At 39.8% G+C, this 22,951-nt stretch overlaps 1 protein-coding gene across 2 annotated transcripts in view; it reads left to right on the top strand.

Annotated features, from left to right (window-relative positions):
• CTNNA1 (catenin alpha 1) overlaps window positions 1–22,951 on the top strand; it is a 173,833-nt gene that overhangs the window by 135,014 nt on the left and 15,868 nt on the right. For both annotated transcript variants that reach the window (XM_084885052.1, XM_084885053.1), the window contains 2 exons: window positions 12,465–12,557; window positions 21,456–21,612. In XM_084885052.1, coding sequence (XP_084741178.1) covers window positions 12,465–12,557; window positions 21,456–21,612 — 250 coding nt within the window. The remainder of the gene's footprint in view (window positions 1–12,464; window positions 12,558–21,455; window positions 21,613–22,951) is intronic.

Raw genomic sequence — 22,951 nt, 5'->3', positions numbered from 1 at the left:
AAGTCTACAAAATTGATATACTGATTTTTTTGGTGTTATTATTATGATTTTTTTTTAGGCCAGTGTTATCAATGTTTTATGATGTAATTTGTTTTTGCCTTGTTTTTCATATCTGTTTCATTGCATTATGAAGTACTCATTTATAGCATTTATAATGACTGCTTACAGTTATTAGTCGATTTATGTAACCAGCACCCTATCATGAAGCATCTATGTTATTTAGGTTGTTTTAGTCTTTTACTATTACATATAGTAGTTTGAGAAACATTCTTTTACTTTTTATTTGCCATTGTACCACCTAGTTGTTCAAGCCAAAAGTCTAGAAGTCATCCTTGATTCTTCTTTCCCCTTATTTATTTTTCATGGTCCATATTTAATTCACAAGTGTCCATATCCTTTATTTCCATGGTCACCTCCCATATCCAAGCCATCATCTCTCACTGGACTTCTGCAACAGCCTCCTGATTGATTCTATTGTTCGCACTCTTGCCCCTCTTTAGTGTCTCTCTCTCTCCCTCCCCCCTCTCTTTTGCTATACTTCAGGAAGCAATAACTACCTTTTATATTTGACTCTTTCTCACATTAAGTTAGTGATTTCTTTAAGTTCTTCAATTTTAAGTATATTGAGGTGAAACATTTATTTTCTGTCAGAAATAATACCTTTAAATCAGATTATGTCATTCTTTTGTTTCAGGATCCATCAATATTACCCTCTCTACCATCACTCTTCATGGCTTTTAGACAAAATCGGGATAAAATCCTAAAATTCAGATTCTTATAGTCCATAAGGTACCTGACTGCCTTTCCAACTGCCTATTGTCCTGTGTCTGCTTACCTTTTAGTCCCCCCATGCTAGACTACTAGTACTTCTTTCTCTTTAACCATACAATACCCAGACATGTCACCACCTCATATCTTTTTCACTCCCTGGCCTTTTGCCTAGAATTCTCTGTCCACTTCTCATATACATCTCTGCCAAAATGTTACCTTTGCAGAGAGGTTTTTGTGGATCCTTCATTCCCTCCATACCACCCTCTGCCATTTTTTTCACCCTACCACCTGATACATAATCCTCATAACACTTTTCACTATCTGAAATTATTGGGTTTGTTTTATTTTTTTCTTCTCTGTTCTGACACCATGCTCTAATAGAATGTAAGTTCTTTGAGAACATGGGCCTAGAACAGTGCCTGTAACACAGAAGATGCTCAATAGCAATTAGAGGTATGAATCTACTGGTTCTCAAATGTAATAAGCATAAGATTATTACTATATTAAATGAATGGCATACTAAAGTGAGAGTGACAATCAAAATAAATGTATGTAGCGTATATGTTTTTTATAATGTAGCATAAATGGTGCTGAGATTATATCCGTTTTATCAGCATTTGAAAGGAAGCTGAGCAAAAGCTGTTATTTAAGCAGCATTTTAATATGTGACCAAAATAAAATTGGAACAGATGTGTTGGCATTTGCTAATTTGGTTTGTGGAAGTCTTCTTTATTGCTTTAATAGAAATACTTTCCCCTCTGACCAGATAAAATAGTATTAAAAGGTTATGCTTTAATATGGGGTACCATGTAAAGCTGCTTCCAATGGTATTAATAGTTTTTGAGTAGTATTAAGGATAACACCCACTTAGAAAGGAAAACCTTTAATGGTGTCTTCTTTGTATATCACATTATGGAAATACAGGCTTAGTTTTAAGAATAAAGCCTCATACTGACTCTTGAGGTTTTACATATGAACAGAGTGAATTTCTCCAGTCCCTCTATGTGCAAACAGTTGTTCGGAAGGCTGTGTGCTGCCGGCTGCCTATTGGATCCTTATTAAGTGACTTTTGTGATTTTACATGAAAAAGCAAGTAACGGTGTTTGCTGTGAGGTTGCTCTGAACTTATTTTCACAAAGTTTGGCTAGGACCTCTGACTAACAGCACAGCAGTCAGTGAAATCCAGTACCGCCCTGCCTATTCAAAGTATCGAAGCCTCCTTTCTTATGTGAGGGGTGTGTACAGGTTGTGCTGTCCAAGGCCAGTAAGTAGGGGATTAGAAGTTGAGGGTCAATGTTGGTGAGCTGGGTAACACTTCTCTTCTCCATTTTCTTCTGTTTCTAGCACTGAGGGCTTTGCTTTGATCCTATACAATAAAGAGCTAATACGCTAATTAGACCGAACAGCCAGATTATCTTCCAGACAAAGCCAGGGCTGGCCAAAGCTGTGAGGACTGAGCCCCTTGCGTGAATTTTGTGCATCGGGCCTCTAGTTTGTTTACACAAGGGCATGGCTGTACTTCAGGAAGCAGTAACTACCTTTTATATTTGACTCTTTCTCACATTAAGTTAGTGATTTAAGTTCTTCAATTTTAAGTATATTGAGGTGAAACATTTATTTTCTGTCAGAAATAATACCTTTTTATCAATAGTGTAACACCTATATATTCTTTTTACTTGCTTCATTTTTTGCCCACCACCTTTGTAAGCAGCTTAGTAGCTAAAGATCAATTCGTTTTCCCCTTTAATTTTGTTCTCTTCTGAGCCCCTTTATAGTTTCACAAATTCAGAGTGAAACAGAAAAAAAATGCCATTCATGAAATCTTGCCTGTAAAAACTATGTATCATTTAGTATCCCTTTCCCGTTAGCCCAGACATTGAATTAAAATGGACCCCTTATTATAATGAACTTGCTACAGTAAGATGATATCTTGTTCATTGCCTTGAGTTAAGAACCAAAATGTAAATGTAACTGGTATGCTGTTGAGCTGGATTATTATTGCTTGTGGGGCTCCCCTTCTGCCTTCCAAGTATTTCCCATTATCCAGGACTTCATAGGGTATGGCTTTATTGGCTTGAAATGTGTTTGTACTGCAAATTGAATGATCTGCATTTTAACTTTTATTCTATGGTATGCTGATACTGTGTAGTATAGTGGCCTTGAAGAAGACTCTGGAAGGAGCATTTGAATTAAACACTGACTTCATACAATCTACCTGTGACATCTTGGGTATTTTCTCATTGCCTCTGAATAATACTATAAGATAACATTCTTGCAAATAGCAAATTAAATGAAGCTTCAACTTTTTAGGACTATAGGACATTTGCATGAAAACAGTGAGGTAGGTGTTCTTGGGGGGAATGCTGACCTTGGATTCCAGAAGAATTTTCTAAGCATATTGAGCGTGGTCTTCTCACATTTTCAAGGTCTGTAAGTTCAGATTAATGTGTGAGGCAAAAGTGTCTTGCATGTGCTATTTTAGCACCTTATCCCCTAATAAGCATTTTTGGCTGAACTTAACCACCAGTCAGAATTTGGGACAGTCAGGTGAAGGCAGTGGGTGAACATTGTTCTCAGGAGCATCAGGATTTTTCCTCTTTACCATTGATAAGGGTGGGGTGGGAGCACTTTGCCCGACCCTGGCCCTGCTTCAGGAAAGAGTGTAGGCCTCCCATTTCCTCATCAGTAGACCAGATGAACTAATATTTAGGCAGGCACCCCATTCTACCTTTACTATTAGATAATTCAGGTAGTTAGATATAAATAGGGAACTTTTAAAGGGGTATATATGATGCCACATAAATGGAACTGATTACAGTATCATCTGAGTGGTGATTTACAAACGAAAGCCTTTTAAAAATACAAATAGGCAAGTTGTTTAAAATAATAGCTTATGATGTTTTAGTAAATCCACTACTACTAATCCTGTTGCTAGAGATACTTAGTTATATCTTACCTATTCCTAAAATTAGATTTGACAGCTTATTTAGAATAAAACCATATAAAATAATGTGTATCCAGAAATCCAGACCCTAGGAAAAGATTAATAGATAATTATGATCTATAATTGCCATTCTTGAGTTTGGATTTGGCACTGCACTTCCTAGTAGCAGGGAGAAAAGGATGAAACAGTTAATTGTGTAGTCCTTGTCTTTAAAATGGAGGAAGGATGCCCATCCCTCCTTTTTTCCCCCAGGGAAAATAAGCCTATCCTAAAAATAAAATGTAAAAAGAATCCTTACAGACTGGTTGGCTTGGCTCAGCAATTGTCTGTCGACCTAGGAACCAAGAGGTCACTGGTTCCCAGTCAAGGTACATACCTGGGTTGCAGGCTCGATCTCCAGCAGGGGGCATGTAAGAGGCAGCCGATCAATGACACCTCTCTCTCTCTCTCTCTCTCTCTCTCTCTCTCTCTCTCTCTCTCTCTCTCTCTCTCTCTCTCTCTCTCGTCTTCCCCCACCCCCCATCTTAAAATATATTTTTATTGATTTTTTTACAGAGAGGAAAGGAGAGGGATAGAGTTAGAAACATCGGTGAGAGAGAAACATCGATCAGCTGCCTCCTGCACACTCCATGCTGGGGATGTGCCCACAACCAAGGTACATGCCCTTGACTGCAATCGAACCTGGGACCCTTGAGTCCACACACCCATGCTCTATCCACTGAGCTAAACCGGTTAGGGTGACATTTTTATCGATGTTTCTATCCCTCTATCCATCTCTCTTTCTCTCTCTCTCTGGGAAAAAAAAAAAAAAAAAATCCTTACATAGGGTTTTTCTATAAGGGACAGTTAATGATTAAGTAGGTGGGGGGTCCTCAACATTTTAACATATAGTGACAGATCTCACATGATTTTCTTTTAAGTTTCTTTTAAAAAGGCAAGATCATAACATTCCATTGCTACTGAGTCGAGATCCAGACAGCTGTGATCTGGTGAGGGGCTAACCAGCATATGGCCTCCCAGTGACAATATTGGGAGTCTGTGTGCTTTCTCCTGGTCATCCCAGCATTGTTTTCTCCTTTTTAAAAATAAAATTCAACATTTGTTTTGTTATGTTTTAAATGTATCTTGTAAAGAGCATATGCTTAGTTATTATTCAGCTTAGCAGGGTTTTTCTTTTCTGTTAGAGTTTAGTACATATACATTCATTATTATGATATGTGGATTCATTTTACCATTGCATTTTGTTCTCTCTCTTTTTTTTTTTATTTCAGAGGAAGGGAGAGGGGGAGAGAAACACCAATGATCATTAATTGGCTCATTAATTGGCTGCTTCCTGCATGCCCCCCACTGGGGATCGAGCCCACAACCTGGGCATGTGCCCTTCACTGGAATCGAACCTGGGACCCCCTCAGTCCACAGCCCAACGCTCCATCCACTGGGCCAGACTAGCCAGGGCTGTTTTCTCCTTCCTATTCCTCTGTTTCTATCCTTTCTCCTTCCTTTTTTTGATTGATTGAGCCTTGCCATTTCCTCCCCGCCCCCCCTCACTTTTGTTTGGAAATCATATACCCTCTGTTTCATTAGTGGTAACTGGCTATTTTAGCAAACATGTTTAACTCAGAGGTTAAAGTTAATCAGTATCTTTTTCTCCTGAAACAATGTAAGTCTCTTAGAACAGCAGTTGCCAACCGGTGGTCTGCAGACCACTGGTGGCCTGTAAGGTCCAAAAGATTGGCAACCACTATCTTAGAATGTTTTAACTCCCTTCTCCAACTTAAATATTGTCCAGTATTTTGATTCTCTTAAATTATAGTCCCCTGAGTTAGATACTATTGGTATTGTTTTATTTGTTTTTTCCCCCCAAGTTTGCATAAATATTATATCATATTTTCATTGCTTCCATTTCTTCTTGCATATTAAGCCTCCCTTCTGGGATTACTTCCCTTCTTCCTGAAGCATAGTCATTAGAAACTCCTTTAGTGGGAGGGAGGAAGACATGTCTGCAGTAAATGCTCTTTTTGTTTTAATTTTGACTTAATGTCTTTATTGTGCTCTAATTCTTTTAAAATATATTTTTATTGACTTCAGAGAGGAAGGGAGAGAGAAAAACATCAGTGGTGATAAGAGAAAATCATGGATTGGCTGCTTCCTGCACACCCCTTACTGGGGATTGAGCCTCCAACCTGGGCATGTGTCCTGATCAGGAATCAAACCAGGGACCTTTCGGTCTGTAGGCTGATGCTCTATCCACTGAACCAAACTGGCCCGGGCTGAAGATATTCTTTATCTCTGGCTTCCATGGTTGCTGTTGAAAAGTCATCAGTCATAATTTGTATTTACTTTCTGGCTATATAAAAATCTTGTCTTGCCCTAGCCAATTGGGCTCAGTGGATAGATCGTCAACGTGCAGACTGAAAGGTCCCAGGTTCCATTCCAGTCAAGGACACATGCGTGGGTGCAGGCTTGATCCCAAGTGGGGGGCGTGCAGGAGGCAGCCAATCAAGGATTCTCTCATCATTGATGTTTCTATCTCTCTCTCTCCCTCTCTTAAATCAATAAAAATATATTTATTTTTAAAAATCTTGTTGTTTAGACAATAATCTTGTTCTAAAGCTTCATTGCAGTGGGTCAGGGGATGGACCTTTTTTTTGGGGGGGAGGGGTGTTAATCCTCACTCAGGGATATTTTTTCCATTGATTTTTAGAGATAGTGGAAGGGAGTGGCCGAGGTGGTAGGGGAAGGAAGAGAGAAACATCGAAGTGAGAGAGACATATCAGTAGGTTACCTCCTGCACATGCCCTGGGGCGCATGATACATGCCTTGACCAGAACCAAACTTAGACCTCTTAACCATCAAGCCAAACTGACCAGGACTGGATTTCTTTTATTTATTCTGCTTAGAATTTGCCTTTCCAAATCTAAAATTTAAATATCATTCACTTTGAAAAGGTTAAGCATTGCCTCTGTTCCATTTTTTTTCTGTCTTTCCTTCTGAAGTTACTCATAGTTGAATAGTAGTCCTCATTTTATCTTGCATGTCTCATAATTTCTTTTATGACTTCCATATTATAGAGATTTCTATTTTTGTTGTGTGTGTGTGTTTTAATAATTCCTAAGTTTGACTTTATAGGTTAGTAATTCTTCTTTTAGCAGTCTTTAGTCAAGATTATTTTATATTTCTTGTAGTGCCAGATGTTATAACTTTTCATGTGAAATTGAATTTTGATCTTTCTCAAATCCGCCTAGTCTATTTTTTTAATCCTCATTAGTAATTAAAAACAAACACAAAAACCTCACCTGAGGATATGTTTTTCATTGATTCTAGAGAGAGGAAGGGAGAAGGGAATGGGAGAGAAAAACATTAAGAGAAACATCAAATGCTTCCCATTTACACTCTGCCTGGGGATCAAACCCATCACCTAGATTTATGCTCTGCCTGGGAATCCAACCTGAGACCCTGCCATGCATGGGATGATGCTCTAACCAACTGAGCCTGTACACAGGCCAGGGCTCAGATCTGTGTAGTCATTTTGAGTGTATTTTTTCCTTGTCTCTACTTTGGTTACTTTCTTTTTTCTTTCTATTAACAGAAGAAACATTTTTAATATTCCATTTTTGATCATTTGAGTATCTATAGTTATTGTGGATTTGATTACTCAGTTCTTTTGCTTACTTTAGCCCCAGATAGCTTATTTCCTGTGTACTTTATGCATTTTTATTGTGACTTCACATCCTCGCATTTTGTATGTGGGAATTCTTTGAGGCCTGGAATTAGATCACCTTTTATCCGAGAAAATTTTCATTTATATTTGCTTCTGCCAGTTGTTTAGGGATACTACTAACAAGTGACCTCCTAAGCCTAAAAGTTTTTTGGGCCAAGTAAATAATGTAATTTCTATACTTACACCCCTGTGGGTGGTGTGCAGGAGGCAGCCAATTAATGATTCTCTCTCATCATGGGTGTTTCTACCTCTCTCTTCCTCTCCCTTCCACTCTGAAATCAATAAAAATATATTTTAAAAAAACAAAAAAAGTTCTGATCACAGAATAGTTGGTACCCTATTTCCACCTACCTACCCTACTCCAAGTGAACACTGTTTTCAGTGCTTGCTTACCTCTGTGAATTTCTGCTTTCTCATTTCTAGCCTCTGACAGTTTACCTTAATCACTTATCTGCTTAGACCTGCATTAAAAAATAAAAACAACATTATTGAGATACAATTTATATAACAAATTTTACCCATTTTAAGTATACAATTCAGTGATTTTTTCTTCTTTTTTCTAAATTTACAGTACAATAAAACCTTCACCACAATCCAATGTGGAACTTTTCCATCACCCATGCATACTTCGTTTTTTTGTAACATACCTTGTTTCTCCTAATAAGGTAGCCAGCAACCTTTACTGGAAATTGGGAATATTTAGGTTTGACCTCTGTTCCATCATCATGTTCCCCGTGGGTTGGGGAGTAATTGCTAGAAATTTCTTGAGTGGTTTTGAAATTTATATGACATGCATTTGGGAGTTCACAGATATATGACAGTTTGGAAAAGTTGAGTTATTATTATTTTGGATTTTTTGAGAGTTCAGACTCAATCATTTTTAAGACAAAAACTAAGGTGGTAGCTTGACCCGCAGCCAATGGCAAGTCATGCAGGTTTTGAGCTTATGGCCTCTTAGGTTGTGATGTTACTACTTAGACTTTAAAGCTTCCTTTTCCACACTTTTCTACTTGTTTTATGCCACAGAATGGATGAGATGTTAGAGTAGGTCATTAATTTATCACCAAGAACAAAAAAAATCTTTTTCTTCCTGCAGAGGTTCCAGAGTAAGGGGCAGTGTCACATTTCATCTGAATGTAAAGCCATGAGCAGTTACTGAGGGCAGTGGGAAGAACTGTATGTGACTTGAACAAATCTGCACTTTATTTAAAGTCATCAGTACGTGTACAATAGAGGGAAATAGTCATAATATGGGACATTTTACTACTTCGTTTCATACATTTTATTTAAGTAAAAATCAAGTGTGGAGTAAAGGTAGAGCTTTTCTAAATGTCTGAGTTGTTTTTCTGTCCTGTACAAATTGTCATATTTGTTGATCTGACACAGCCTGGCTGTGGCACTCTCCTTCACAGCACAGGTTATTACTGGGCTAGTCCTGAAACCAGCAAAAACCCAGGACTGTTTTTGTTGTTGTTGTTGTTGTTGTTTTTTTCTTAATATATTTTATTGATTTTTAACAGAGAAGAAGAGAGAGAGATAGAGAGCTAGAAACGTCGATGAGAGAGAAACATCAACCAGCTGCCTCTTGCACACCCCCAACCGGGGATATGCCCGCAACCAATGCACATGCCCTTGACCGGAATCGAACCTGGGACCTTTCTGACCGACGCTCTACCGCTGAGCAAAACCGGTTTCGGCCAGGTCTGTTTTTTTTAATCAGCGAGTTGCAAGTTTTCTGAAATGTCCTGCTCTTTAACAAGATCCAGGCAGAAACAGTGCAAGAGGCCTTCATGCCCTGGCCGCGGAGCTCAGTTGATTAAAGCATCATCTCGTTTATGTCAAGGTTGGGGTTCAATCCCCAGACAAGGCACATACAAGAAACAACCAATGAATGCATAAATAAGTAGAACAACAAATCAATGTTGCTCTCTTCCCCCCACCCCCCTTCCCTTTTCGCTCTCCCTTCCTCTCTCTATAAAATCAATTGGGGGGTGTGGGGGGGGGGAGGCCTTCATGATTTCAAAGCTAGAAGTCATTGTGTCCGTCTCAGTCTACCTCTTGGATTAGCAGGAATCAAAGATATTTAAACTGTTAATACCTCAAGTTACTGTGATAGCAAAGATATAATAATTTATTCCCAGAACAAATGTAGAGATGCTGATTACTAAGTTCTTGCTCTGCCAGGTTCCCTGGGAGTTAGCTGCTCTGAGTGTTTTTAATTCACACTGTCTCAGTCTTAGCTGCCACCCAGATTCCTAGAGCCCCAGATGGAGGCTTTTAGGAAGCCCCTCCCCTCAGCCCCAGCTTTCCCTGATGCCTGGCATAGTACATGAGGTTAGCCTCTCAGAGAGCTATGGTTGAGATACTGCATTTGCACGTTTGTCATTGTTAGAAGTGAGTAGCCTGTCCCTGGGGAGAGAATTGAGCATCCATCTGGAGAAGACTCTGACAGGCGCTGCTGCTGCCTCCCAGGTTAAGCAGGATGGCTTCCTGAAACAGACAGTGTGCTCTTGCTGAACATTACTGCTTCAGCAGTACATTAGAAATGTTTTTAAGCAATGTTTTAAAATAAAGAGCAAGTCTTCCATAACCTTTGTTTTGTTAGGATTTATATCAGGAAAGATGCTTTACAGAAGTCAGCCTTTCACCCTCAGCCACACACACTCACTCCTGTGTCTGATCTATAGGAGAAAACACTTTATATAATCTTTTTGCTTCTTAATTTAAATGTTTTTCTAGTTTTATCAGATTCATACAATAGGGAGGACATAGATTGGAAGTAGAGTAGAGACGAGAGCATGGAAGGCAGAAACGCAGTGGCAGGCCTTCCTGCAGCTAGCATGTGGCTGGCCTCTTCAATGGGGGCGTGGGACAGGTGCTAGGCATTGGTACACTCACCTCCCAGGGCCTCTGTTAGTTCCAAACTGCTACCCTGTTTCCCCGAAAATAAGACAGTGTCTTATATTAATTTTTCTCCCAAAGTTGCGCTAGGTCTTATTTTCAGGGAATGTCTTATTTTCGGGGAAACACGGTAGTTAGTGTCACCCTCACATGTACATTGTTTTTCAAAATTCTTATGACAGTAGAAGTTGTAGATTCATGAACTCATCTAATTTAAGCTTTCTCCTTCATTATAGCATCATAAAATATATAATTGAGGGGTAATGTTTTTTAAAAGTTTACAAAATTTAGTGTAGGTCATATTTCATAGTAATTTCAAAACAAATAGGAATCTACAATCATCTCTATAAACTGTCATCATGAAGAGCAAAGTGTCTCTTGGCTCAGGTCCAGTTGACACCAGAAAGTAGAATTGTAGTCTTCAGGGAGTATATCTGTTACTTCTTTATGTGAATTTTGAAGGCCACTAAACATTTAGAGACCTGATTTAATTTTCTATTTCCTTACCTTTTATTTTAAATGCATGTTCATTCTTTTTTTAATTACTTTATTGATTAAGGTATCACATATTTGTCCTCATCCCCTCATTCCTATCCCAAACCCCTCCCCATGCAAGCCCTCTCCCACTTTCTGTTGTCCATGGCCATGGTTAGGCTCATATGCATGCACACAAGTCCTTTGGTTGATCTCTCTCCCTTATCCCCACCCTCCTCTACCTTTCCTCTGAGGTCCAACAGTCTGATCGATGCTGTTCTTGTTCATCAGTCTATGATGCTCATCATTTCCCCTAGATGAGTGAGCTCATGTGATACTAGAAATACACTTACAAGAACCGAAAATGAGACAAGCAATAATGGTTATGCTGAGAGGCAAATGAATCAGTCTATAGTGAGTTTCTTTCTGGGTCAGTAGTTCTTTTGAGTCCCAATTTCTATGTCAAACAGTTCCTTATGTGTACATGTCAGCCATGATATTTCAGTTCTGGATGGTGGACAAATGGTGGTAATGCAGGTCGCATGTTCATTCTTTTGTTTCTCCTTGTGATTAGCATTGCAGGATTCTGGTAGTTAGCAGTCTTACAGAAAACTGATAATCCCCAACTGTAACATAGCAAACAACAGCCATAATAGTATATAATTTTTCTTGTGCCTTTGTGTGCTTAAGTTGGGTAGAGAAGTGAAAAAATCAAAGGTTATTGTCACTGTCCTTGTTTACTCTGGCATTTAAGTTCCTGGAAAGTACCTCTGATTTCAACTGCCATTCATAATTCAGTTTGCATCTGGGGGAAGGATGTGTCTCAGCACCATGTATTCAGTTGGTCTCCGTGTTACTAATGGAATTGGCAAGCCTGTTCATTTAGGAACATGGACAGGTGATCACAGCCCTGGCAGTCACTACCGAGCACCATTCTCAGCATAGCCAGAGCTACGGCAGAGGAATTATAACACAACTTGGAAAGACTGGCATGAGCACTGTCATTGAGAGTGGATGGGAAGGTAAAGATTTTAGTTCAAGTGAAATAGCCTTGTTCAAGAAAGAGTCCAGCTGTCAGTGCTTTTGAGAACCCAGGTGGAGGACAGTTTTGTTCTTAACGGTAGAACATCATCCCTGTTTCTTCTTCCTTTTCTGATGAGGATGGCCTTGATGTTTTCTTAATGCTATTTTTTAATTTGAAAAAATAACCTTGTGTGCTAATGAAAAGCATCCATTCACATGTCAAATGAGAATAATAACTTAGTATTTCTATTTCCTTACTTTAAGAACAGCTGCAAAGTACATTTTTATTTGAGTATATCCACAATTCTTTTCTGATGTCCTTGATGCTGTAGCTTCTCTCACGTTATTGCCCTCACCAGAACCTCTCTCTGTCTGAAGTTACTGTGTAAGCAGGTTAGAGCCTGTGTAGAGCCTGTGAGTTACAGGCTGTGGGATGTTTCAAGGTTCAGCCACCAGCTCACAACGTGACCTTTGTTATGAATCTGTAATTTCCTCAGCACAGAGCTAGAAAAAACCAAACGTGTCCTTATAAGCTGGAAAGGTCAGGGGTGAGGGTAAGTGTATATTTGTTTTTCTTTGCAGTCCAAGAGAAAAATCTTCAAAGATCTTTTTATATGTTCCTTCTTCTAGGTTGCCAACTTGGCCTGCTCTATTTCAAACAATGAAGAAGGTGTAAAGCTTGTTCGAATGTCTGCAAGCCAGCTAGAAGCCCTCTGTCCTCAGGTAAAGTATGACCAGCAATGTGTAAGGTACAACAAATTGGTTTTGGTTAGAATGGAGATGAGGTTTATTTTGTTGGTTTTGTTTTTAGGAGTTTAGATAGAAGTCTTAGAGCAAAACACTGATTCAGAGTCTGCAAATCTTGGAGAAATTTGTATAACTTCAATTGACATTTCCTCAGGGCATCACATGTTCTATCCTCTTGCCTTTCATTAAAAATGCATAGTACCCTGGCCTGTGTGACTCGGTTGGGCATAGTCCTGGGCACTGAGAGGTCTCAGGCTCAATTCCTGGGCAGGGCACATGCCTGGGTTGCAGGTTAGATCCCCTGTAGGAGGTGTGTAGGAGGCAGCCAATCGATGTTCTGCTCTCACATCGATGTTTCTCCCTTTCCTTCTCCCCTCCCCTCTCTCTAAAAAAAAAAGGCAATTAAAACATCTGAAAAATAAATAAAAATGAATCCTCCACTGCTTGCAAATAGGGGTTTGCAGTGACCACACTATTCAGTCTATACACATTTCTTGAACGAAGGGCTACCTGCAACATCTGGCAGTCCTGTAATCATGATGGTCACCCCACAGGCCTGAAAGTATAAGAGCTACCCACCTGCCCTCCATCCTAATGCCCAGTATTGGTGTGTATCTGTGTTGGGGAAGGATGGGAAAAGATTCAACAGCTGGTACCCTAACTCTGTAGTTTCCTAAAGTAGCCTTATGATACAGATATTAATGATGTAATTAAGCCAGCTACCAAAGTGAAAGCTTGAGAACTTTTCTCCATTTATAATGGCATATTGAAAGACTGATGATGGGATTAGGTTAAGCCAGAAAAACTCTGAAAAGCACATAGAAGAATGGTGTATCCCATGAGGGGAACGGATCCTATTTGTGTGGCATGGTACTCCTTGGCTTTCCCAGGCAAAGTAAGCAGGGTAAATGCTGTTTCAGTGGAAGAGAATGCCTCTCCAGTTTTCCAGGTAGAGGATGTTCATGGGCATACTTAGGATTTACATGTACCTCTCTCTAAATGGCCTTCCAGAGGGCAGTGGTCACGAATAAATAGAAATAAGCAAGGGAACTGGAGTAATGGAATAGAGGTCACAGGAGGAAGTTTCTGTGTTATGTCTGCAACCAACTTTAAAATATACTGTGTCCAATACTTGTTCATATAAATAATTTCTGATACTTGAAGGTAGGTGATCGAAATAAGTAAACCTGGTTACTAATTTGAGATCCTAACTGGTATGCAGGTTAGTAGGGCATTTGCTCTCATTCTCAACCATGTGGCTAGATTCCCAATGATGGGCTTAGTTTGTGAATCCACATTATGTGATGGGCAATTCCTTAGCTTTAATCCAGTGATGAAATCTAGTGATTGCTAGCTGTACAGATAATCATAAGCATAATGGATAAGTTAATGTGTGACCAAGTTGTATGAAATAAATTTAGAGCATGTTAAGTTTGCCATTTTGCCCTATCAGTATTTGTTTTTAATGTCTTTAGTTCTCCATTTGGTTTTTAAATGTTTAAAAATTGATAATGCTTTCACACATTGGCTGAAACAGACGGTAACATACGCTGATCACACCTACCAAGAATATTTATATAAATGATCTTAAAGCCCAGGGGAAAATATCACATTAGGATTCTAGTAGACAGAGCCTAATGAAAATGGCGATGTGCATAAATTGTGTGTTGCTAGGTCCTTTTGTTTTATTTATTTATTTATTTATTTATTTATTTATTTAAATATATCTTTATTAATTTCAGAGAGGACGGGAGAGGGAGAGAGAGTTAGAAACATCGATGAGAGAGAAACATCAATCAGCTGCCTCCTACACACCCCCCACTGGGGATGTGCCCGAAACCAAGGTACATGCCCTTGACCAGAATCGAACCTGGGACCCTTCAGTCCACAGGCCGATGCTCTATCCACTGAGCCAAACTAGCCAGGGCTTTCATTATTTTTAAAGAGAAGTCAGCAGTTCAGATGTTTCTGTCAAGTTTCAATTTTAAATGACTGGTAACAAATTTTGAAATTCTTTGAGGAGGGGTAAGTAAACCAAACACTTTTGGGAGATGCATGTGGCCTGCCTTGTCCATGTGTTTCATGCTCAAAAGGCCCTCCCCTTCAAGGTAGCTGTTACTGTGAGGAAGAGGGATTTGAGTGGAGCCTCTCCTTTCTCTTCATCCTGATGCAGACTCAGCTCGGGCTCATGGGAGTGGGCAGGTGAGGGGTTTCTAGCCCTATTGTATTCTCCTCTGCAGTCAGTGGCTTGTTTGATAAGCAGATCCAGGCAAAGCCAATGATCTAAACCAGATTAGTTAATTCGCCAGGAGTTTAAGGTGGTATTTAATATGCTATAGCATATAGATAGTTGTTAAAGTCTATGTTTCCTTATTGTGACACTACTGTCAACATGTGTCCAAAGATGGAATGCCTGTTAGGATTTTCCAGGATGTTTTTTGTGCTTAATGCCCAGAGTCCTGCCTTCAGGCAGCCCTGGCCCCTCTGCTGGGTGCAGCTTCCCAGGGGCTGCTCTTTAGTGGCCCACCTACAGTTCTCATTGTTCCTTTCTGGAGGGGAGAGAAGAGTTTTGTCCCCGTTTTCCAGGTCCCCAGGTCCCCGTGTACCAAAATTAACTTTGGAAATGGGAAATTCTGTTCTAAAATAATTACATTTTAGTAACCAAGTGACTTTCACTTCAAATATTAGAGATTAAACTTTAGTTGAGGAGGAAGTAACCTGAAAATGGCTTTATTTTGTTGTTTGGGGGGAGAAAGCACCCACCTTTTTGGTGATTTGTTGTTCTCATCAGCAAGAAATGAAGTAGATCAGGTTGTCCCTCCCTCTTTCTCCCCGCCGCCCCCCCCCCCTCTCTCCATTGCCTTCTACTTTGTGGCTGCAACACGGAGGGGTCCTGCCTCCATGTGAGCACAGAGCCCCCAGCTTTATACACTCTCACAAGGAAAAAACTGTTATAGGAGGGACCCGACACCATATCCCATGTGTCCCTGACTGTCTTGCTTATAGATGTGCCTAACTTTTAGTCCACCGTAGCTACTTCAAATACTTCAGTTTTTTAGTTCATTTGGTGCTGGTTAGGGAAGGGAAGGGAAAAAACAAAACAAAACCTTGCCAACAATAGGTTTTTGACAATGGAGTCTTTAAAATTTGAGAAGGGCATTTTAGAGATGATCTCTCTTTTAGGGTGATGTTGGTTAATAAAACCATACAGGTTTCAAATGTACAGTTCAGTAACACATTATCTACACCCTGCACAATGTGCTCACCATCCAAAGTAAAGTCTCTTTCTACCCAATTCCTCCCCGCCCCCTTTGCCCACCTGCACCTACGCCCACTGGCTTATTTCACTTAGCATAATAATCTCCAGGTCCATTCATGCTGTTGTAAAGAGTAAGGTTTCCTTTTTTCATAGCCATGTAATATGCCATTGTATAAAAGTATTATACCACAGCTTTTTTATCCACTCATCTACTGATGGACACTTGGGCTGTTTCCAGATCTTGGATATTTACTGTAAATAACACTGCAATGAGCATTAGGGGTGCATAAATTCTTTTGAATTAGTATTTCGGGTTCCTTCACATAATTCCCAGAAGTGGGGTCGCTGAATCATAAGGCAGGTCCATTTATCAGGTATCCTCTGTAAAGATGAGAAAGTTTCATAGTCACATGAGAAAGTTAACCTTAGGCGAGGTGCTGTTCCTCCCATATACTGTATGCAATAAGATATATTACAGAACAAAAGAAAGCAATTTTCTCCTTGTAAGGGAAAATTATCTTAGTATTTAAAACATATAATTAAGTCCCCGTCTATGTTTACTTGGCTCTCATTGGAAACATTTTCTTCAGACAAATATTCTTACAAGGTCTAGTTTTCACTCTGATTCATTAAAACATGAACGAATTAATGAGTTTATGAAGTGAGTAGTACACAATGGTGAAGCACCCAGTGGAAATGAATGGCAAGAAGAAAAAGAGATTAAAAAAAAAAAAAAAACAAGCCTTGAAAGGATGTTAATATGGGAGATCACAGCATAACACAAGAAAGATAGGATGTCTTTTCTTCCAAATAATTTATTATCCAAACCCATACACTAGAAAGTAGTGGGTTATTAGTAATTACTAACTGGATGGCGAGGTAATCTTTGCCTGGGTATCTTCTACTGATTGTCTTGATAGTTTTCACTTCCTGTTGTTTAGTGGGAAAGAGGAACAGTTGCACCAGTCTAGCAGGTCTAATACTTCGGTTTGTTACAACTACGGTTTTTGGGGGCTAACTCTTTGGCATATCCCTCCAATCATTTGGGAGTTATACACATGACCTGTAGGTATGTGGTTCCTATTTTACCTAGGAAAAAATCATCCCCCAACCCATACCATCAAGTTTGTGTGCTCAAATGCCTCTATGGTAACTATTTTTTGCTTCATTAAGATCTCCACTCCATCATTATCAGTTTCCTCTTATCTTTGCTTTCCTTCCAAGTTGCATTATTAGAAACACATTTATTTTTAATAACCCATGAGCACCTTGTATTCAGAAAACTTTTTAGTATTTTTTTTAATTTTGGTGGTTTTTTTGGAGCACCATTTATCCCCCATATAAACCCTCTTCCATTCCCACCCATTCACCACACTGTCATCTGTGTCCATGAGTTCTTTCTCTTTTTTTCCTTTTTGCTCCATCTCTTCACCAACTCCCAGATCCCCCTTCCCACCAGAGCTTAGAAATCTTTATTATTCTCTCAGCTCATTTTCATACTACTTTCATTACTCATTCAGTGAATTCCAAGGATCTGAGTAGCTATTTCTCTAAAGAATTTATACTAATGGTCAGTAAGTGCATAAAAAGAACTATACCCATCTAGCCATCAGGGAAATGAGAATCAAAACATCAGTGAGATACCAGTTCATCCCCACTAGGATGACAATAATTTTTAGAAAAAAGGAAAATCAAGTGGGGAAAGTAGAACCATCATGCATGCTGGTAGAAATGTAAAATGCTACAGCTGCTTTGGAAAACAGTAAGGCAGTTCCCAGAATGTTAAACATAAAGTTAACCATCCAGCAATTCCACTCCTAGTTATATCCCAAAAATAATGAAAACACAAAAACATGTATTTATAACAACGTTATTCATAATAGCTAAAAAGTGGAAACAGTTCTAATGTTTTGTCTTCTGGTGAATGGATAAATGAAATACAATACAACCATATAATGGCATATTAGCGTATCTAATAAAGAGGAAATATGTTAATTGACCCTCAAACCATCACAAAGATGGTGGCGCCCACAACCAATAAGGAGGGAATATGCTAATTGACCATCACACTCGAATATGGCAGCACCCACAGCCAATAAGGAGGGAATATGCTAATTTAATGCCATGCCCTGAAAGATGGCAGCACCCACAGGCACAAGGTGGTGGTGCCCAGTCCCCTTAGCCCTGCTGGGGCGGCAGGTGGGTCTGACTGCTCTGCACATCTGCCTCCAGAGTCCTCCAGGGCCAACCCAAGGTGCAGGCAAGTCTCAGATGGCAGCTGCCCAGCCGCCCAAGGCCGCCTGAGGCTCAGGTAACCAGGGCCAACTGAGGCTTGTGCTGCCGGCAGTGGCAGCAGCAGAGGTATGATGGGGCATCGCCATTCCCTGATTGCCAGGTTGCCTCCCACCCCTGAGGGCTCCCAAACTGTGAAAGGGGGCAGGCCGGGCTGAGGAACACCCCCCTTCAGTGCATGAATTTTCTTGCACCAGGCCTCTAGTTTATATATATAAAAGCCTAAGTGACTATCGATGGGTTGCTATGATGCGCACTGACCACCAGTGGGCAGATGCTCTATGCAGGTGCTGCCCAAGATGGTCAGTGTGCTCCCACAACAAATCTCCTATGGCAGGCCAACTTCCAGTGGCCCCTCCCCGCACCCCGATGGGCCCCGATCGCTGGCCAGGTCAAGGGACCCCTCCTATGCACGAATTCATGCACCGGGCCTCTAGTTGATTAATGAAAAAGAATGAAATACTGATACATTTTATAGCATGTGGGTGGGCCTTAGAAACATTAAGTGAAAGAAGTTAGTTATAAAAATACATATATTAATATATGATTTCATTTATATTAAATATTCAGAATTGACATATCCACAGAGACAAAAAAGTTAATGGTTGCCAGAAGGTAGGATTAAGGAATGTTGGTAGAAAATGAATACTAATGTATATAGGGTTTCTTTTTGGAGTTATGAAAATTATGATTGTGATGATAGTTGTATACTAAAAATCATTGAATTGTACAGTTTAAATGGGTGAATTGTTTGGTATGTGAATTTCATCTCAAAGCCATTTTTTAAAGAAATAACTATTTTTTAAAATAAATTTTATTGATTTTTTTTTTTTACAGAGAGGAAGGGAGAGGGATAGAGAGTTAGAAACATTGATCAGCTGCCTCTTACACACCTTCTACTGGGGATGTGCCTGCAACCAAGTACATGTCCTTGACCGGAATTGAACCTAGGACCCTTCAGACTGCAGGCTGAAGCTCTATCCACTGAGCCAAACTGGTCAGGAAGAAATAACTTTTTAAACTTCACAAATTTTATACTTTATGTTCAGATATGTCAAATATGCCTGTTAGAAAAATGCTTGGAATTAGAATACAATTAATTATTCACAGTTGTGCGTTGATAATGTATCAAGCAAGAACCTGGCATGCCAAATATGTATCATAAGATTATTAAGAATGGTGGGCAGCTGGAACAAACATAGATACCCTACAATAGGAAATAGTGATGTGCATCCATAAGATGGAATAAACAGTTAAATTTTAGACATATTTAACTAGGAGCCTAGTGCGCGATTCGAAATTGCACGGTGCCGCCCATCCTCAGTCGCTGGTCCGGCCTTGCCTCGCTCCCTGGCCCCCCTGCAGCCGTGGCCACTGCTGGTCCAGCCCTGCCTCCCTCTCTGGCCCTTGAAGCACCTGCGGCCGCTGCTGATCAGGCCCTCCCCCAGCGCAGGGGCATGGAGGCCCCTGCCACCCCGCCCCCGATGCTGTGTACGCAACCTCCTCCTGTCCAGTCCACCCGCTACAGCGTCCTGGTTAATTAGCATATCTCTCTATTATACGTGAGTGTGTGTGTGTGTGTGTGTGTGTGTGTGTGTGTGTGTCTGTACAGATGATATGGAGAAGTATTTAAAAGAAATAATTATGTAGCACATAATTCTAACTGTGAGTTTCTTTGACATGCATACATACATATGTATATGAGGAGAAAAAAGCCTGGAATATAATATAAAAAATTATAGAGTTGCTATCACGGAGTGGAAAGATTAGATATTTTTATTTGTTTGTAATTGTCCATATTTTCAGTGTATTACTATAGTTCTATTGGGTCGGCAACTAAGTAATTGCGGATTTTTTAAAGAAAATCAAAGACAATTTTTTCATGGAACTAAATAACTTTATTCTGTAATGTATTGCCCATTTTGATCAATGACCTTTTGCCATCTTTCAGGCAGCATCATAATCCCACGTTCAAAAAACTTCTGGTTTTTATTAGCAAAAAACTGAATCAGGTACGATTTGACATCATCATCATTATTGAAATTTTTACCATTCAAGGAGTTTTGTAAAGATCGAAACAAAAAGTAATCAGATGGTGCAAGGTCAGGACTATATGGTGGATGTGGCAAAACATCCCAACCAAGCACCATTAATTTTTGCCGAGTGACCAAAGATGTGTGTGGCCTTGCATTGTCATGATGGAATACAACACCTTTTCGATTTGTCAATTCGGGCCGCTTTTCTTCAACTGCATTGTTTAATTTCGTTAGTTGTTCAATGTAGACATCAGAATTGATCGTTCGGTTGGGTGGTAAGAGTTCAAAGTAGACAATTCCTTTGTAATCCCACCAAACTGATAACAAAACCTTCTTTTGATGAATATCAGCTTTTGATGTTGTTTGAGTTGGTTCACCTGGCCTGCTGCACGATCTTTTCCGCTTGATATTGTTGTAAACAACCCATTTTTCATCGCCAGTTATCAGTCGTTTTAAAAATGGATCATTTTCATTACGTTTCTTTAGCAAATCGCAGCTGCTAATGCGTTGCGTTAACTGTGATTCTTTCAGTTCGTGAGGAACCCATGTATCGAGTTTTTGAACATAGCCAAGTTGTTTTAAGTGATTTTCAATGCATGTATGTGATACATGAAGCTTCTCTGCAATCTCACGTGTTGTACTGTGACAGTCTGAATTGATTATTGCTTTGATTAGGGCGTCATCAACTTCAACTGGACGACCAGAGCGTTTTTCATCTTTGAGTGAAAAATCACCAGAACGAAATTTGGCAAACCAATTTTGACACTGCCGTTCTTTTAAGGCTTCGTCACCATAAACAGCACATAACTTTTTATGAGCTTGCGATGCGTTTTCCCTTTGCGGAAATAAAAAAGCAAAATATGATGAAAATGTTCCTTTTGATTTTCCATTTTTCAACGAACGCCAAACGAAAACTACAAAACAGATCAAAAAACTTTTTTTACTGATTAACAGCTGAATAGCCAACTATCAAATAACAAAATGTGTTTTACATTTGTACTACGTCTGCAAACTAAAAATTCAACTGAAGCCATATATGTGTGAAACCCGCAATTACTTAGCTGCCGACCCAATATATGGCAAATGTGTTGCTTCTACATTCAGATTTAAAAACCTGTTTAACACATTTCTCTATTCCAGCTTTGTGTTACAGTGAAATGTGTGGTATCATGTGTCCTGTAAAACGCATGTGGAACAAAGCCATCGCCACGCTACTGAGCATGCTATCCCACCTGTTTTATTTTCATGACCCTGAAAAGTAAATAGTGAACTTGACTATCTTTACAGGTTATTAATGCTGCATTGGCTTTAGCAGCGAAACCACAGAGTAAGCTGGCCCAAGAGAACATGGATCTTTTTAAAGAACAGTGGGAAAAGCAAGTCCGTGTTCTCACAGACGCTGTCGATGACATCACTTCCATTGATGACTTCCTGGCTGTCTCAGGTAATCAGCTGTTCCCCAGAGGCTTGTGAGGATGTGCATGATGACTTTTGCCTAAGTTACAGTAATGGCAATCTTAACACCCCCAAGTCTGGGCAGGTAAGTTATTCTAGCAGTAATACTGAGCTGGTTTTCATTTTAATTTAAAAAAGAGAGAAGCTATCACAGACGGCTGAGCCATAGAGGTGGCATTGCAGTTGTTTCCCAGGTGGTGGGCTGGTCTTGATCTTAGAAGCTTCAGTTAGAAAACTGGCTGGCAGAGGGTTTTCCCTGTTTAAGAGTAGGATTTTGCAACTGACCTGTACAGCACCATAACATTCACCACTCTTCCTGCTGTTGTGTTTAGAAAAAATGTATCCTAGTAGAGGCTGTGGCTTTTGTTATGAGGCGGTGAAACAGGAGAAGGGAATGCCAACACCATCACCTTTAGTTTCGTTTTGAAAATTATTTTTCCCCTTGGAAATCTCTTTCTTTCTCACTCACAAATGATCATAGTTGGACTGACTACTTTTCAAAAGACTATGATACACAGACAGAAAACAGAGAGGAAATATTTAAATGCCATTTAATTATGAACTTGCAAAAAAATAAATCTGGGTAATTCACCTCACAAAAAGAGTTGATTTCATTATATAAACATAAACTGGTAATGACATAGTAAATTGCATTCATATAGAAAATGTCTGTCAATTGCAATTCACTGTTTATCGCACAGAGATAAATTTCAATCCATCTCCTGAGAGTTAAGTATAAATGCACTCTCCATTTAATGGATCCTCTGCTGCCCTTGGCTGCACTGCTTGCTGCCTGGAGGTGCCAGACATCCTGAGGCCAGTGGTTGGGCAGTCAGAGCTGGGCAGTAGTAGGGCTGAAACTACCTTTCGCCCGAGGAAACCACAGGCTGGAACATGGGAGTGCGAGTGGCAGTGGGGCTTGAAACAGAAGCGGGGCCTGAGTACATGCACAGCACAGCCCTCCAGCAGTGACCTACATAAGGTGACAGTGTGCTCCGCATACCAATGTCCCCGTCTCTGCCTGCTTTCCTTGGGATTGGTGGCTCTGCTTGATAGAGTAAGGAGCAGCAATCCATAAACTGCAAAAAAGAGTGTAAACTGTGCTGCTGCAGGAACACCAAATTACAGATGCTGGTACTTTAAAACAAAAACTCATTTGGAAGCACATCTTTGCAGGTGCCAAAAAATGCAGCAAATGGTTTTTTGTTGTTGTTGTTTTTAATCTTGGCCTTGCGTTGTTTTTCCCAATAAAGTACTGAATTAGTCTTTTTCATAGGTTTAGGAGGGGAAAAAAACATTCTACCTTCAAAACACACCTTTAATTCAGG

This window comes from Pipistrellus hanaki (assembly GCF_964339955.1).
Source record: "Pipistrellus hanaki genome assembly, chromosome: 5".
NCBI classification, from domain to species: domain Eukaryota; kingdom Metazoa; phylum Chordata; class Mammalia; order Chiroptera; family Vespertilionidae; genus Pipistrellus; species Pipistrellus hanaki.
Note: the sequence above shows the minus strand (reverse complement) of the source record. Positions and strands in the feature narration are given on the sequence as shown.